This window comes from Neofelis nebulosa, chromosome 3, assembly GCF_028018385.1.
Source record: "Neofelis nebulosa isolate mNeoNeb1 chromosome 3, mNeoNeb1.pri, whole genome shotgun sequence".
NCBI classification, from domain to species: Eukaryota; Metazoa; Chordata; class Mammalia; order Carnivora; family Felidae; genus Neofelis; species Neofelis nebulosa.
Window position 1 is genome coordinate 163,038,968 of NC_080784.1, and position 15,249 is coordinate 163,054,216.

Sequence of the window (15,249 nt, forward strand, 5' to 3'; positions counted from 1 at the left end):
TCTTCACTAAGAATTGCTAATAGTGCTTGCTGCCCTCTTGGGAAGTTGTAAGGATAAAGCAAGGGATGAAGTATTCAGAACAGTGCCTGCTCAAAGGATGTGCTCAATGAGTGTTGTCAGCTTTTGTTATTTTCTAACTTCCGTCTCCGTGCTGTGTGAATTTTCAGTTAATTATTTGAATTCCCTGCATGCTTTCTACATGTAAAAAAAGTGTTGTATTAATCCTTATGTAAGATCTAATAAAAAACTATATGGGATAGTTTCAGGAGTGCACATAGACATCTATATTTAACTGGGATTTTTCCTTTGCAGGTGACAACTAATGAAATTCTGTTTCATGTTTCACAAAAAGGATGAGGAGTTTGCTTTATTTTATTAGGATGTAAGACTTTACGAATAAAGCCAACCACTGATAGGAATATGCAATAGGATATTGCATATTGCATATCCACTGATAGGAATAGCCTGCTTTGTGGTGCCATAGCCTTTTTCCCTCGAACATACAAGTTTATTTTGAGTTTAAGTTAAAGATATAAGTCACACAGACAGTGAAATAAATATAAGTGTGTAAGGAAGGTGAATGAGAGATGAAGGGTATGATAGTCATGAGTACTGACAAGCTATGAAATCAAGCCAACATCTGGCAAGGTCGTCACAGGCTCTGGTAAGTTACAGCATAAATGAATATTGGAAACAAATTAAATGAAGTAAACACGAGAAAGTGTTATGCAAATATGTAATCGACAAATGGCAGTATTTGAAAATAGAACATAGAGTTGATCTTGATTTATATTTTTTATCTGTAAAAGTAACACTTTCTCCTTTTGACAAAGTGTTATAGAAACATACGAAGTAAAAAGTGCAAATTCTCATCCATCTGCCTCTTTGCCTCAACCGTTTCCTAGAAGTAATGTCAAGACACCGACAGTGGAAAAGTTAGTGATAATGTAATAGATCAGGCATCAATTTGGTTATAGCTACTTAAAACAAATTTTTTTTATCACAGCAAATTTTAAGTATGTAAAAGTAAAGGCAGTAGTAAAATGAACTCATACATACTTGGCATCCAACTTCCACAATTATTAAACTTTGGTAGTCTTACTTTAACATGTGAAGTCCAAAATACTTGTGGTGCCAGAACCAAATTTGGCATCACAGAGTATAATTTATGTAGGGTGCTCTGGTGATACGAACAATGTATATTCTGTGTACACAAAACCCAAAGAAGTGGCTGGAATACAGAGCACTCCGTGATTAAGTTAAATTTGCCCTGGATGGAGCTACGTGATGACCGCTCATTTATGCTCATATTGCCTTTATTTTCACCATTGTCACTCTAGTCTCTATTATAGTGCTAGCACATAGTAGGTGCTCAAAAATGGCCATTGCAGATTAATGAGCCTTATTTGCAGTGTAGAGCTCTGTAGCATGATGGAGGCCACGCACTGTGGTATGACTGACCTTCACAGACTGCTTCCCACTGTATCAGATGCTGACTATGTGCTAGGTCTGGGCTCACCAGCTGTTAGGTCCTATTCTAAGTGCCTTACATGCAGTAACTCATTGAATTCTTACCAAAAAAACCAACAAAGAAGGTACTATTATCATCCTTCATGTTTCATAGGTAGGCAACCAGTAAGTGGGTCAAGATCACATGGATAGTAAGGGGGCTTAAGTCCAGTTAGTGTGGCCCCAGGGTCTGCACTTAGTGACGCTCTGCTGCCTCACTCCCAAATGTGTCCGAATCCCATCTAGGAGCACTGAATACACTTGGGCACTTTGATAGGGGGGTGGGTGTACCTGTACTGCAGGATTAACTCACAAAATCACTCCAGTGGTACCACATAATGGGAGGGTGTTGCCCAATGACTAGACCTTTTTCAAAAAAAAAAAAAAAAAGAGAAACAAAAAAACAGATTTTGTCATTTTTCATGAACATAAGGCACTTCTAAGTACTGTGTGGGAGGGAATGTGGTAGACTGATTTCATTGCAACCCTGCCAAATTCTGGTCTTGTGACCATCAAAGACGCATCATTTCCTCTAAGACTGCTAAAGGGGGCTATTACCATGGGCCTGCAGTTTCTGGTTTGCATTGGGAGGAGACACTATCTTCCTAAGTGAGACCTGGAAGAGGAAGTGTCATGAATTGTAAATAAGCCTGAGCCTAAAGAATTGTTTGGAGATAGAAATGGAAAGAAATGGCCTCCTTCAAACCAGTTTCCACCCCCCCTCCCCTTGCCCTCCCCCCACCCCCATCCAGCTTTGTCAGGTCCTGCTTTATTTGCTAAGTTTACTAGCAGGAAGGGAGGGGATTCTTTAAGGATACTCCTGACTCTGACAAATATAATTACCTCCTAGATTAAATATGAGTACATCTCTACAGTGGAGCATCGTGTCACTATTAAAAAGAATAAAATGGAACCTTATGGGTCAATGTAGAGTGAGCTTCAAGTTCTAATTTAAAGTGAAAGATGTCAACATGGTATTTATACCAGGGCCACCCTTGGCGATACACCTATACCTATATGTGCATAACATTTGCTTGGGAAAAAATAAAAAGGTGAAAGGCTTGCCTCTGCTGAAGAAGGGCTTTTCAGTCTCAACTTTTTCATATGATAAGAAATCTTAAGCATAGACATTCATTGTATTTCAGAATTAAAGTGTTTCAGTTGTGGAGTCTGCAAAGCAGAAGAGTAACTACAGCAAATATAAACATAGAAGAAGAAAAGCAACACTTCACGGTGTATATTTCAGGAAGCAGGGTTTGGCCTAGATGCAGAAATAATAATTCTACCTCTCCATCTCTCCTGAAGGATGGTGCCTTAAGACAGAGGGATCTGCAAGATCCCTATTTAATGAAGTTGGGGGTTGTTCGATGTCACTTGCTAAGTATGGGGAGGCATGGAGAGAAAAGAAGGAAAAAAATGTCTAAAGGAATCTGCCTTCTCCAAACAGCTCCACAAGGAGTCGACACATGCAGAGAGAGTCGTGTGAGGAGAGGTTTGGTAAGCTGTTCTGGATGCCCCGGGTCTGGGACCAGGGAGCATTCTCTTCATTGCTTCAGTGAAGCCGCCCTTCTTCTCCTGGGCCTATGGGTATTTTGGCTAGGAGCTCTGTTCTGGAAAGGGGCCTGCTCAAAAGCCCAGGAGGAGTCATGTAGTCCTTGTCAGGTAACACGGTGGACAAAAGCCCTTTCTCAAGGAGAACGTCACTCACTCACTCACTCACGGATGGGTGGCTCTCATGCCACGATGCTAGGGCCCTGGCTACCGACAGCTCCCTGGAGTCCTGATGCAGGTTTTTGGTGAAAGCCAGGGTCTCAAATTTAAATGCCTTTGGGGGCTAGGCTGGTAACTTAAAAACATTTGAAGCTGCCAGGTATAAGAGGAAATAGGGGGAACTTTGGAGAACTGAGCATGTGTATATTCTGACTACAGACATTCAGATTCAGATTTTTAAACTACAATTTTGCTGGCCAAGCAAAACACTCAGTACTGGCTGGAGTCACTGCCTGCCGGTTTGCGATCCTGCATTCGCCTGGGTTCTGTATCTGCTTTTCCCTGGTTGCTTCAACCTGCTGCTGCTGATCCACAGCCTGTCGCCCAGTCACCACCGGAACGCGCGGGCGCTGAAGACGGTCCCAAATTCTGGCGCGCCTCCTGAAGGCTCGGTGTCCCTCGCCTGCGCTCACGGCGCTGTCCCCTCCTTCTGCACCCCTACCCTCATCTCGGAGGGCCTCAACCTACCGAAGCTTGGAGTTTCTCAGAAGCCGTTACGGGCTACATTTTATCTCTACGGAGATAAACAACGGAGTTGTTGCACCTGGGACGTTCTGCCTCGGGCGACCCGGGGCCAGATGCAGTCCCAGGCCAGCGGGGAGACGGGGAGATGCAGTGGGCAAGGGGAGCCGGGGATACAGGCCCGGTACCCGGCTGAGAGGCGGGACCTGCGGCAGAGGGGAGCCCCGCCCCGGCCCCGCCCCTCAAGACCCCGCCCCCAAGCTCTAGAGTTTCGGCCTCCGCTCCCACCCGGCACTGAGTCCCGGGACCCCGGGAGAGCAGGCGGTGGATGGTTGTGTTTCCTCTGCCCGCGCGGGGCATCACTTGCGCGCAGAAAGCCCAGAGCTGTAGCGCAGCCGGGATTTCCTCTCCTCCTGGCACCCGCAGACGCCCCTGCAAGTCGTGGCCGGAGCCAGAGCACCCGCCCCTTTGCGCCTCACAGTCCTGCGCTGCGGCGCGTGTTCCACCTCCGCGCCTTCTTCGCCCGGCAGGCCCGGGGAGAAAGAACCGGCGCCCGAGTTCTGGGCAGAACCTCGCTCGGCGCGAGGTGCGGGATGGAGAGCAAGGCGCTGCTGGCCGTCGTTCTGTGGTTCTGCGTGGAGACCCGGGCTGCCTCTGTGGGTAAGGAGCCCACTCCCCAGAAGGAACACGGAGAGGTCGGGTGCGGGCGGAGAGATGGGGATGCGGAGAGGTCCTGGAGGCCGGATCTAACTCAGACTCAGAGAGCTGGAGAGTTGGAAGTGACTTGACACTTTGTGGTTTTTCATTTACCAATGAGGAAACTGAGGCTCTTTGGTGGGCCCAAGATGATCCAGAGAGCCGGTAGTCTCCGGAGCGCAGTTCCTTTTCCACGACTTTGGTCTGCGACAGGGGCCTCGGCTGGAGCAAGTCCTGCGGAGCCGACACACCCTCGGGCTTTCGGGAGGCGGGAGTGGGAAGGCGGGCGCCCTGGGCTGGCAGGGGAGAGGTGTTCCCGCAGGCGGGAGCAGGCGCTGGAACGCTGTCCGGCTGGGCGCACCGCACTAGCCCGGACTCGGGGAAGGAAGCCTTGCAGGGAGCGCAAGCCGGTTCGCTCGGATCTAATCGTGCACTAGGCTCTGCCTCTGTAGGAGTTGAGCAGGGACCCCGGTGTGCCGTTCCCTTCTGGCTGGAACCCACAAACACACCCACTTGTATGAGCTGCATTTCGGGGAGGGAAACTTTTTCCTTGCTTGGTGCGGGATGCCGCTCTCCTTGCAGAGAGAAGGTGAAATTGGGCTCGGACTCGGGATTGTGACAGCTTCCCAAAGTGTCTCCAAGAAACACTCACCTTCTTATGTAAAAGAGTGACATCTTTTAAAGCTTTGGTCTTTGGGATAAGCGCATGATCAGAAGTTCACGATCTGAAAACTTACTCTGCGGGACTCCGTACCTGGATACAGCGCCACTCGCCACTTTCCTTGCCACCTAAAATTTCAGTCCCCTTCAGGATTAGGAACACACATGCTCTTGGTGCAATGAATGTCTGTCTTTCTCTCTTCGCGCTCCCCGTCACTCCTGCCCGCTCTCTTCTGTATCTCTTTTCTGTAGCCACAGTTTGCGGATTTCCAGATTTCCACTCTTTGGAGGGTGAGAAAGGAGAGAGGGTGGAGAAAAGGAAAAAAAAGGAAAAAGGTCAAATGATTCAGGGAAAGTTCCTTATATTGAAATAAAAGAGTCTTAAAAAAGACACACTCGTACACTGTTAAGATCATCTGTCTATAGTTATTGAATTTTCTTGATAATGACTTGGTTCACCAGGGCCAGCTTCGCCGTGGACACTCATTTGTCCCTGACAAGACGTCTCTCTCCCCCTTTACAGTGTGGAACATGTGGTTGTTCTGTATCCCACAAAGAAGTGAGTTGCTTCTAAGCCTGGGGTGTTTCATAGCGCAGCAGTGTAACTGTAATCGGGTTGCCCTGAATATAATGATGAGGTTGCCCTTTTGGAGTGTGTGACTTACTTAATTGGATTGGACTATAATTGGTGCCATCAAATTCTAGAGACAGAGGCACTGTTGTTTTTCCTTCCTGTCTTTGAGCTGGAAGGGTAATAGCACACACATGAATTAATTTTGGTTAGGGGATTTGAACATAGAAGGGCTTTTTATGGACTAGCAACATATGCGCTTCTTAGAGTTATTTCTTCAGAATTTCTGAAGAGCAGAACTTAAACCTGCCAATGAAAATGAATGAAGCTTAAAGGAGCAAAACAAAATTGAATGTTGGTTGGTCTACGGATATGAATTTGAAATTATCATTATTGATACAGTCTTGCTGAAAAAGATTTTTGTTGTGTGCACGTCTCTAGAATAGTGTGGTGTTGTCTTAGCTTCCTGTGAATGGAGAACATATCTTTAATGAATTTTTTTAACATAAGAAAGTGTGGCTAGAGTGTGAGATAATCTGTGATGATAATTTATGAGAGATCTTCAAGAACTCTTGTTTTGGCTGTAGGGTGAACATAACTATTTAGAACTTTGCTTTTACTACCATTTTTTTTCCTCACATAAATGTGCCCAAATAATGGGCTCTTTCTCATTTGGATCATTGTACAAATTGTTTTAAGTTACTGTTTTCAACACGTTTCTCAACCTAGTGCTTTCCAGTCATGTTTGATATTTGTACGCATCCAACTGAGTTGTTTTCATTTTCCTTTTCTTAAACAAAGTGAGACTCCATTGTTGGGAGGCTTTTCTATTGCTTTTAAACACGTTGCTTTATTGTTTGTCTACTTTGGGGCAATTATTTCCTTCCATATTGAAAAATGCTATGCTGATTAACTGATCCTGATATCCCAGATCAATAGCTGTCCAAGAGTGTCCCGTAGACCATGTATGATCAAGTCACCTGAAATACTTGTTAAAATGCAGATTTGTAGGGCTAGGGATATCTTACACATCCTAAAGTTTAAGAATTACTACCCCAAACACAAGTCAGTACCAATACCAATTAGTTTCTGAGATTTATTGGTATAACTTAATTTCTGGGTTTTTTTTTTTTAAAACAAGGATATTGATCAACAAATCTACAATTATATCAGCAACTATTTTGCACATCTGGGTGAGTGTGTAGAAATATGTGTGATCAGTTGTTCATTTTACCTGTAGCTGTTCACACTGGGGTCCACAGATTCAGTATATTGGGTATTTGCACTCAGTATGTGCTCATTCTGTTTACTCATACTTTTTCATATTTGCTAATACTGTCTTATTTACCCAACAAGATCAGTGCCAGTTTAGGCTTAGAGAATCACCGGTTCTCTTTTGAAAATTATTTATTTATTTATTTTGAAAATTCTAGTGTAATTAACATACAGTGATATATTAGTTTCAGGTGTACAATATAGTGATTCAATAATTCTATACATTTCTCAGTGCTCATCATGATAAGTGTATTCTTAATCCCCTTTGCCTATTTCATCTACCCCCTACCGACCATCAGTTTGTTCTCCATATTTAAGAGTGTATGTTTATTTGTCTCTTTTGATTTTCCTTGTTCATTTGTTTTGTTTCTTAAATTCTACGTATGGGTGAAATCTTTGGTACTTGTCTTTCTCTGACTTAGTTCACTTAGAATAATACTCTGTAACTCCATCCATGTCCTTGCGCATGGCAAGATTTCATTCTTTTTTATGGCTGAGTAATATTCCTTTGTATATATACCACATCTTCCTTATCCATTCATCTATTGATGGACACTTGGGTTATTTCCATATCTTGGCTAGTATAAATAATGCTGCAATAAGCATAAGGGTGCATGGCTCTTTTTGAATTAGTGTTTTCATTTTCTTTGGGTAGAGACTCACTTGTTCTTAGCTGATGCGACTTAAGGACCATATTAAGATTGGTGCTTACCCAGCATCCATCACTTTTTAAGGTGGTGTTTTGGAGATCTGGATATTAGTTAAGGCCCTATCATGGTGGGCAGTTTTTCTTTCTCTGACAGTTTTTCAATACTTACTAGCTCTTTGCATTTTGTTCACAGAGAACTCTGTTTTTTCTTGTTGTGGAGTGACCCATGGTGAGAATCTGTCCCGTTGTATTTGTAGGTAAAGACAGCTTTCTTGTGTTACAAGCTTGGTATCAGAAAGCTCAAAGTTTTGTTTAATAAGTTGAGATTCCTCAATTGTAATTCATTAGCATCATACTTTTTTAGTCTCATTCTCTGAGGAAAAGTATATTAATGGGCATGTTACATGGACACTGGCAAATGTTTTCTTTTCCTCAGTTCTTCTCATCTAGTTTTAAATTTTTCTTTTTTTTAACATTTTTATTTATTTTTGAGACAGGGAGAGACAGAGCATGAACAGGGGAGCGTCAGAGAGAGGGAGACACAGAATCTGAAACAGGCTTCAGGCTCCGAGCCGTCAGCACAGAGCCCGACGCGGGGCTCGAACTCACGGACCGTGAGATCATGACCTGAGCCGAAGTTGGCCGCTTAACCGACTGAGCCACCCAGGCGCCCCTCAACTAGTTTTAATTTACCTACCATCTTCCAACTCTGGCAGTTCATTTACCAGAGGAAGGGCACTAGAAAATTGATAAAGGAAAATGAGACAATGTCAGGGGCACTCCTCCCCCCTTCAGGGTACATAGACGAACTGTATAGAAATCTCTCTAAGTAGTATTCATTAATCAGCAATTTAGTCAAATGTGTGCATCCTATGCTTTATAAGAAATGTCAGTGGGTCCTTTCCCAAGGGAGTGAGATCATCAGATGAAGGTTCATTTGGTTTCAATGTCCTATATCCTTTTGTAAGACCTTGAAGTTGGCAATGCAGGAAAACAGGAACTCCACCCTAGCTCCGTGAATTGCAGAACTTTTGTGTTGGTTTATGACCATCTGCCCATTCTTCCTGTTATGACACAGCTTGTGAACTTTTACTGGGAATGGTGAAAAGTAAATTCACAGTTTTACACAATGAATTGCTGAAGAGGCCTTTTAAAGTATAGAGTGTGCATTGTTTATAGAAGGTGTTTCCTATTGGGTCTGACTCAATGGCAACTACATTCATTTATTTAATTTGTTTCTAGGTTTGCCTAGTGTTTCCCTTGATCCACCCAGACTCAGCATACAAAAAGACATACTTACAATTATGGCTAATACAACTCTTCAGATTACTTGCAGGTAAGGATTAATTTTAGATTCAGATTTCCTGTGTTAAGTAACTCAGTGTTTATTGAGGGAAAATAATTTCCTTAAGCAGAATTATAATAGAGATGTAATTATATATGATGAGGTTTCTAATAAATGATTTAATAATGAAAAAATGAGAACGCACTTCTCCCACAATTTTTGTATGATTTTGCTGGCATTTTTTTCTGCTGCCCTCTGCCAACACACACACACATACACACACACACACACACACACACACACACACACACGCAGAATAGCACCTGGCATATAGCATATAATAGACGTTCATTAAATATTGGATAAACAAGTGGAATTGAGGACTTATCCTTAAGGGATGCAGTTGAAGGAATTTGGGCCCTATTTATTATATTCAGGATGGCTCTTGGACATTTTATTTTATGGTTTTCCGAGAATTTTATTTTATGATAAAATTATGACTGGGGTAGCAATTTAATATTCAGCCATTAATATTACTGAGTATGTGTTCTGCACAAGTAATGGACTTCATGCTTTGGCTTGATGTTGTGGAATGCCTCTCTTCTCATTTGGTAGCAAGAAGTCCTGCGCTTGATTTTTGCTAACTGGGGAAGCAGGCTTCTTTGAAAAGAAGAAGAAGCATTTAAGTTTGTCTTACAGCCCCTGCCCCGGAAGGAAAGGTAGAAGACTTTGGTGTTTAACGTAGCGACCCAGAGGCTTTGCAGGAACCTCTCAGTGTGTCTTTGGCAGAGACAAACAGGTGGAGAGATGGCTGGAGGGGATGCTGCCCTTTGAGAAGAGAGCTGGGGGTCCACAAAGAATCTTGGGCAGCTTACCGCCATTGAGAATGCTTGATGAACACCAGGTGTTCACCACAATGACACAGATCTATTTTAGACTGCAGAGGTGTAAAGGATACCCTTGTCCCCTTATCAAGGGTGGGTCACCAATACCCAGCCCTCGAGTAAAAAACACGGTAACAGTGCTATTTCTCTAGCTTTGCTATTTGAAGACATATTTCTTAGATTTTCCTTGTAACCATCCTCAATAACAGAGCTTATTTAAAATCCCCACAGATCCCTCATTCCCTTTTAAAAGTCATTCAGAAAATTTTTCTTATGTCCTAAAAAAGCTATGGAGTGTGTTAAAGTAACTTCATTAATGTAGCTGCAACTTCATTGAAATTTCAGATTCTTTGAAAGAAGAATCAATGATGTTGCATTCTTCTTTATGTGGACTGTCTTTCATAGGGCTTTGTAGGGAAGTGCTGCAGTGAAAATAACCTTTGTTTGAATGCAGCCTGCATAAGAGCTACGAGGCTCTTAGAAAGTTGCACCCTCTTCCTTCAGAGCCTCACTTCTTACCGTCCTGTGTGCCCACTCTTATCTGACCACTCTGGCTTCCTTACCATTCCCCTGATACTCCAGATACTCCTGCCCCAGGGTCTTTACATTTTCTGTTCCCTCTGCCTGGAACACTGTCCCTCCTTACATTCAAATGGCTTCATCAAGCCCCATCCCTCCAGAACTCTTAACTCTTTGCATATTCTATATTTGCTCCATAGTACTTATCACCGCCTTACATTTTATTTACACCATATATTTTACTTACTTTTAAAGAATTTCGGCTTTAAAGAGGTTTACTCACTAAGTCATTGCCTGTTTCTTCTAACTACACTAAAGTTCCATTACGGCATAGATTTTTGTCTGATTTGTTCACTGCTGTATCCCTAGACTTTGTCAACATGTGGCACGTAGCACATGTTGAATGAATATTTGTTGAGTGAATGAGTTAATTAATAGGAAACCCAGGAATTCTTATCAGTGATGTCTGAAGCTGAGTTCATGGCTTTTTGTCATTGGTGGCTCCAGCCTGTCATTGTTGGTAAAAAAAGGCTGTGAATCTGTCTGTTGAGTTTATAGATGTTTGAGAACCAAAACCTTCTGTTTTCTTAGAAACAGTCTCCTAGTGTGGCATTTCACATGAATACTTCCCTGGAATTAATTTTTCAGGGGACAGAGGGACTTGGACTGGCTCTGGCCCAACAATCAGAGTGGCTCTGAGAAGAGAGTGGAGGTGACGGACTGCAGTGACAGCTTCTTCTGTAAGACGCTCACGATTCCAAAAGTGATCGGAAATGATACTGGAGCCTACAAGTGCTTCTACCAGGACACTGACGTAGCCTCGGTCATTTACGTCTATGTTCAAGGTAAGTGGGTAAATGGAATTCATTTCCCAAGTTGATTTGCCAGTTATAAAACACAAGAGGCGCAAAGCAGAATTGAGTACAATGGAGTACAACAAAAGGCTCACTCCAAAGGCTGTCTGCCAACAGGAATACACAAAATTCTCTCTCAAGGCTTCCCCCGAGGGTAAGACTCACTGATTTGTTCTGGAACTTGGGCCCTGTTGACATCTCTGTTGCCCACTTGGTGTGGTTCTGATCTTTGTTTCTGAGGGAAATCTGTGTTCACAATTGGCTACGGGGATTTATACAAAGCCTTCTGTTGTTTGAGAAAAAGAACCTGCAATCCTTGAAAAGGAAGATTCAGGAGTGAGTTATGGAGAGGTTTCAATGGAGAGATAGGTTATCTAAAACAGGGTAGGAGATTTTCCCAAGAATGCACCGGGAAACAGCCAAGGGCGCTGAAGCTTTTTTTCTACCTAAGAACTTTTCTTTTCCCACTTCTACTTTGTGAAAAACAATTTTCATCCTCTTGTGCAAATGAAGACACTACCTCAAAGAGCGTTTCAAGGACAGTGTTTCTTTCCTTCACTTGTGTGGTCTGAGATCTTGGATGATGTGCCACATCTTTCTAGAGTTTGCAATTTGGGATTGACATCATGGAGGTCAATTTAACATCCGTGTAGAATAAAACACAATGTTACATGTATTAAGTATTTATGATATAAATGATTTTTTCTTTTGTGTTTCAAAAATCTTATACTACCTTAATTTTCCTATGCAAACCTAGTTATAATCCTGTCAGATAATTTTGGGGAAGGTAAGTGTTATGTAGTATTTTGCTTGGATATACTAAGTATTTTCCTTTACAGTGAAAATGAGCTGTTAAGACATTTTATTTATACATTTATATATATTTTTTATATCCCAGAGGATTTGAGGCAGGCGAAGATGGTTTAGACTTATTTTCAGAAGCATCTTTTACAGAACAGGAATTTCATTAGCTTTGGGAAACACACTTGTGTCTCTCCATTTACATTTCAATAGTTCAGTATGGTCAGTGCAATGGAAGACCGGAGACTACATCAAAATAACGTTATGTCACTCCTGGACTGCACAATATTTGAGAATTATTTTTGCCCAGTGTAAGCACAGTCCAAGGTAGATTTCTGTGCCCTCCTCCTTCCTTTGCAGAATTTGAGAGAGACAGGGCTCAGATCTTCGAGAATTTCTGGCTCCTTTTGATCTGGCAGTCTTGGGAGATCAGGCTTTCTCAGAAGATTGCAAGGATTTCCTGCTTTTAGCCTGTCTGGAAGTACTACAAGATGAACCTCTCCCATAATATCTCGTTATTTCCTTCTCCCCGAGTCAGGAAACCTGGAGACATGTGAAAATTCATTTCATGAGTTACAGTAAATATTTTATTTTGAGAGGATGGGTGGTTGTTTGGGTTTCTTTTGTTTATTTCCTTTTTTTGGAATACTGAAATAGAATTGATTTACTGAATAGCTTTATTCTTACGTAAGGGGTTAACTTAACTTCCAAAGACTTGTTCTGTAAGCAAGCTTGGTAATATTTCATAGCATGTGGCTAAAAGGTAGGTAATATTAAGAAGTAGCAATCTCTGGCACTGTTTATTTGTGCACTGCCTGTCTTTGAGTATACCATTAAATTCTGCTTCCTGTCTAAGTCTAATGTTCTAGGAGGTGAGCGGTCCAAGATTTTGGTCATGAGGTTTAACAATGAGAGAGAAAGGATTGAAGTATTCCCTATGGAAAGCCCTTTAATGCCCCCCCCCCCATCCCTACCTTACTTCCTTAGTCTTCTGACCCCATTCCCTCCAGCAATGGATGGAGCCAGGAAGTGGGTCTTGGCCTCATAAGATAATGGGTATGGCATGTGGTGGGCTGGATTGGCTGCCTTTCTGTGCTTTCCAGCTGGGAAGGAAATCAAACCTCTGCTGTTGCAGGGAATTAGCTGCCTTTCTCTCCTTGGTTTAATTAACTCTTTCTCTACTTGGACCAACCACCCTGAAGGGCCCCGTAAATGCTTGATCACATTTGTTGGGCATAGCAGTATGAACCATTATCTCTGTGAGATTTCAAGTGCAGTTTCACACCACAGTGACTCTATCTCTGGGGAACGGAGTAGTTTCCCAGTAGTGTATTAACATTGTATGAACCGGGGCGCCTGGGTGGCCCAGTTGGTTAAGTATCCAACTTCAGCTCAGGCCATGATCTTGCAGTTTGGAGTTCAAACCCCGCGTCGGGCTCTGTGCTGACAGCTCAGAGCCTGGAGCCTGCTTCAGATTCTGTGTCTCCATCGCTCTATGCCCCTCCCCCACTTGTGCTCTGTTTCTGTCTCTCTCAAAAATGAATAAACATTAAAAAAAATCAAGAAAAAACCCCCATTGTATGAACAATGTTTGAATGACATGAAAATCTCCTTTGTTTTCTTCCCACTTTTTGCCACGGTGGCTTTTTGAGTTTTTGTCATTGAAGATATTAATGACTGCTGAAATCTAAGCTAAATTCAATAACCATTGAACATTATTTTATAACTAATCTTATATCTAGTCTTCACAGTCTTAAAATACTCACATAAATTTTTCTCTTGAGTAATTGAATCCAAAAATGGTTAGCTATTTTCTGCTTATTTTAAAGATCCTTTGGAAGCCATTAGTTTATTTTCATGGTACTTAGACATTATTTGCCTAAAGAAAGACTATGAATTCTTTTTAACATCAGTAAAACTCAGTAGGTAAAGTGTACACATTTACCTTTAAAATTACTTTAAAGTTAAAAAAAATTACTTTAAGATTTATGTACTTGAAAAATGTTTAGTGTGTATGAGGAATGCATATGTGTATATGAAAGTATTTATGAAAAATGAAGTATGCTTCTTCATTTTGAAAAACATGGTACTGATCAATCTGTTTAAATGTGCAGCCTATAAAATATACTCCACTTGTTGACGATCCTAGGGAGAAGAGTCAATTTTATTCTGGGAGTTTTCTTTCAGATTTTTCACACACACACACACACACACACACACACACACACACACACACACACTGCGACAGCCACATATCCCTGGAGCTGGATAGTTGCCAGCAGACCAACCTGTGGATTCCTTTGCCTGGTGTGAAATGTCATTCTTAATCGTTCACTTCTCCGGTTAGAGTTTATGAACTTGAAACAAGACCAACTTTTCTAGTGAGTACCATTAACTAATGGAATTCGATTTTCTTTTAGATTACAGGTCTCCATTTATTGCTTCTGTTAGCGACCAACATGGCGTTGTGTACATCACTGAGAACAAAAACAAAACTGTGGTGATTCCATGTCTTGGGTCCATTTCCAACCTCAATGTGTCACTTTGTGCAGTAAGTTACATCTTCTTCAATCATCTCTCATATTTTCATAATAAGAAGGGCAGCCTCTATATAATATATTATCAATCATGTGTGTTAAAGATCCTTTGGGAAGGGCCAACATGATAATAAATAAAGCCGATTTGTATTCTTTACTGATGAATTCTTTAGTGATCATTTTACATGGTTTTCACTTTTGGGTAGCACTTCATTCAATATTTGGCATTTCTTTCTCTACCCAGAGGTATCCAGAAAAGAGGTTTGTCCCTGATGGTAACAGAATTTCCTGGGACAGTAAGAAAGGCTTTACTATCCCCAGCTACATGATCAGCTATGCTGGCATGGTCTTCTGTGAAGCAAAAATTAATGATGAAAGTTACCAGTCTATTATGTACATAGTTGTGGTTGTAGGTAAGTGGACAGTTTCTTTCCGTATCATTAATATTAGACATTAAAGATTGGCTTCCTATATTGAGATCCTGAAGATTAAAGTATAGGGGGAAGGACAAGGGATATTGAAAAAGATATTAATTCAAGATCTAGTATGGCGCAATTCATTATATCTGCTCTTCTCTACCAAATAAACCTCTGTGCAATTGAGTTTTTCGCCTCTCTTGCCAAGACCAAGGATGGAAAAGAGTGTTATTATCGGAGCGTATTTTATGGAAAATTCAATGTTCAAAGCATTGCTTGGCATCCGTTCTTTTAATTATACCTGTTTTACGGAAAATTCAGTAATTTACTAAAGCTGGCTTCATTGGCTTTTGACTACTCA

General features: G+C 41.8%; 1 protein-coding gene across 2 annotated transcripts in view; it reads left to right on the forward strand.

Moving 5' to 3' along the window:
- Positions 1-4,019: 4,019 nt before the first annotated feature.
- KDR (kinase insert domain receptor) overlaps positions 4,020-15,249 on the forward strand; it is a 46,546-nt gene continuing 35,316 nt past the window's right edge. Inside the window, exons 1-5 of one of the 2 annotated variants that reach the window (XM_058722562.1) lie at positions 4,020-4,401; positions 8,835-8,928; positions 10,929-11,125; positions 14,356-14,486; positions 14,717-14,885. In XM_058722562.1, coding sequence (XP_058578545.1) covers positions 4,335-4,401; positions 8,835-8,928; positions 10,929-11,125; positions 14,356-14,486; positions 14,717-14,885 — 658 coding nt within the window. In that variant the 5' untranslated portion in view covers positions 4,020-4,334. The remainder of the gene's footprint in view (positions 4,402-8,834; positions 8,929-10,928; positions 11,126-14,355; positions 14,487-14,716; positions 14,886-15,249) is intronic. The other variant, XM_058722561.1, reaches the window with a different exon arrangement.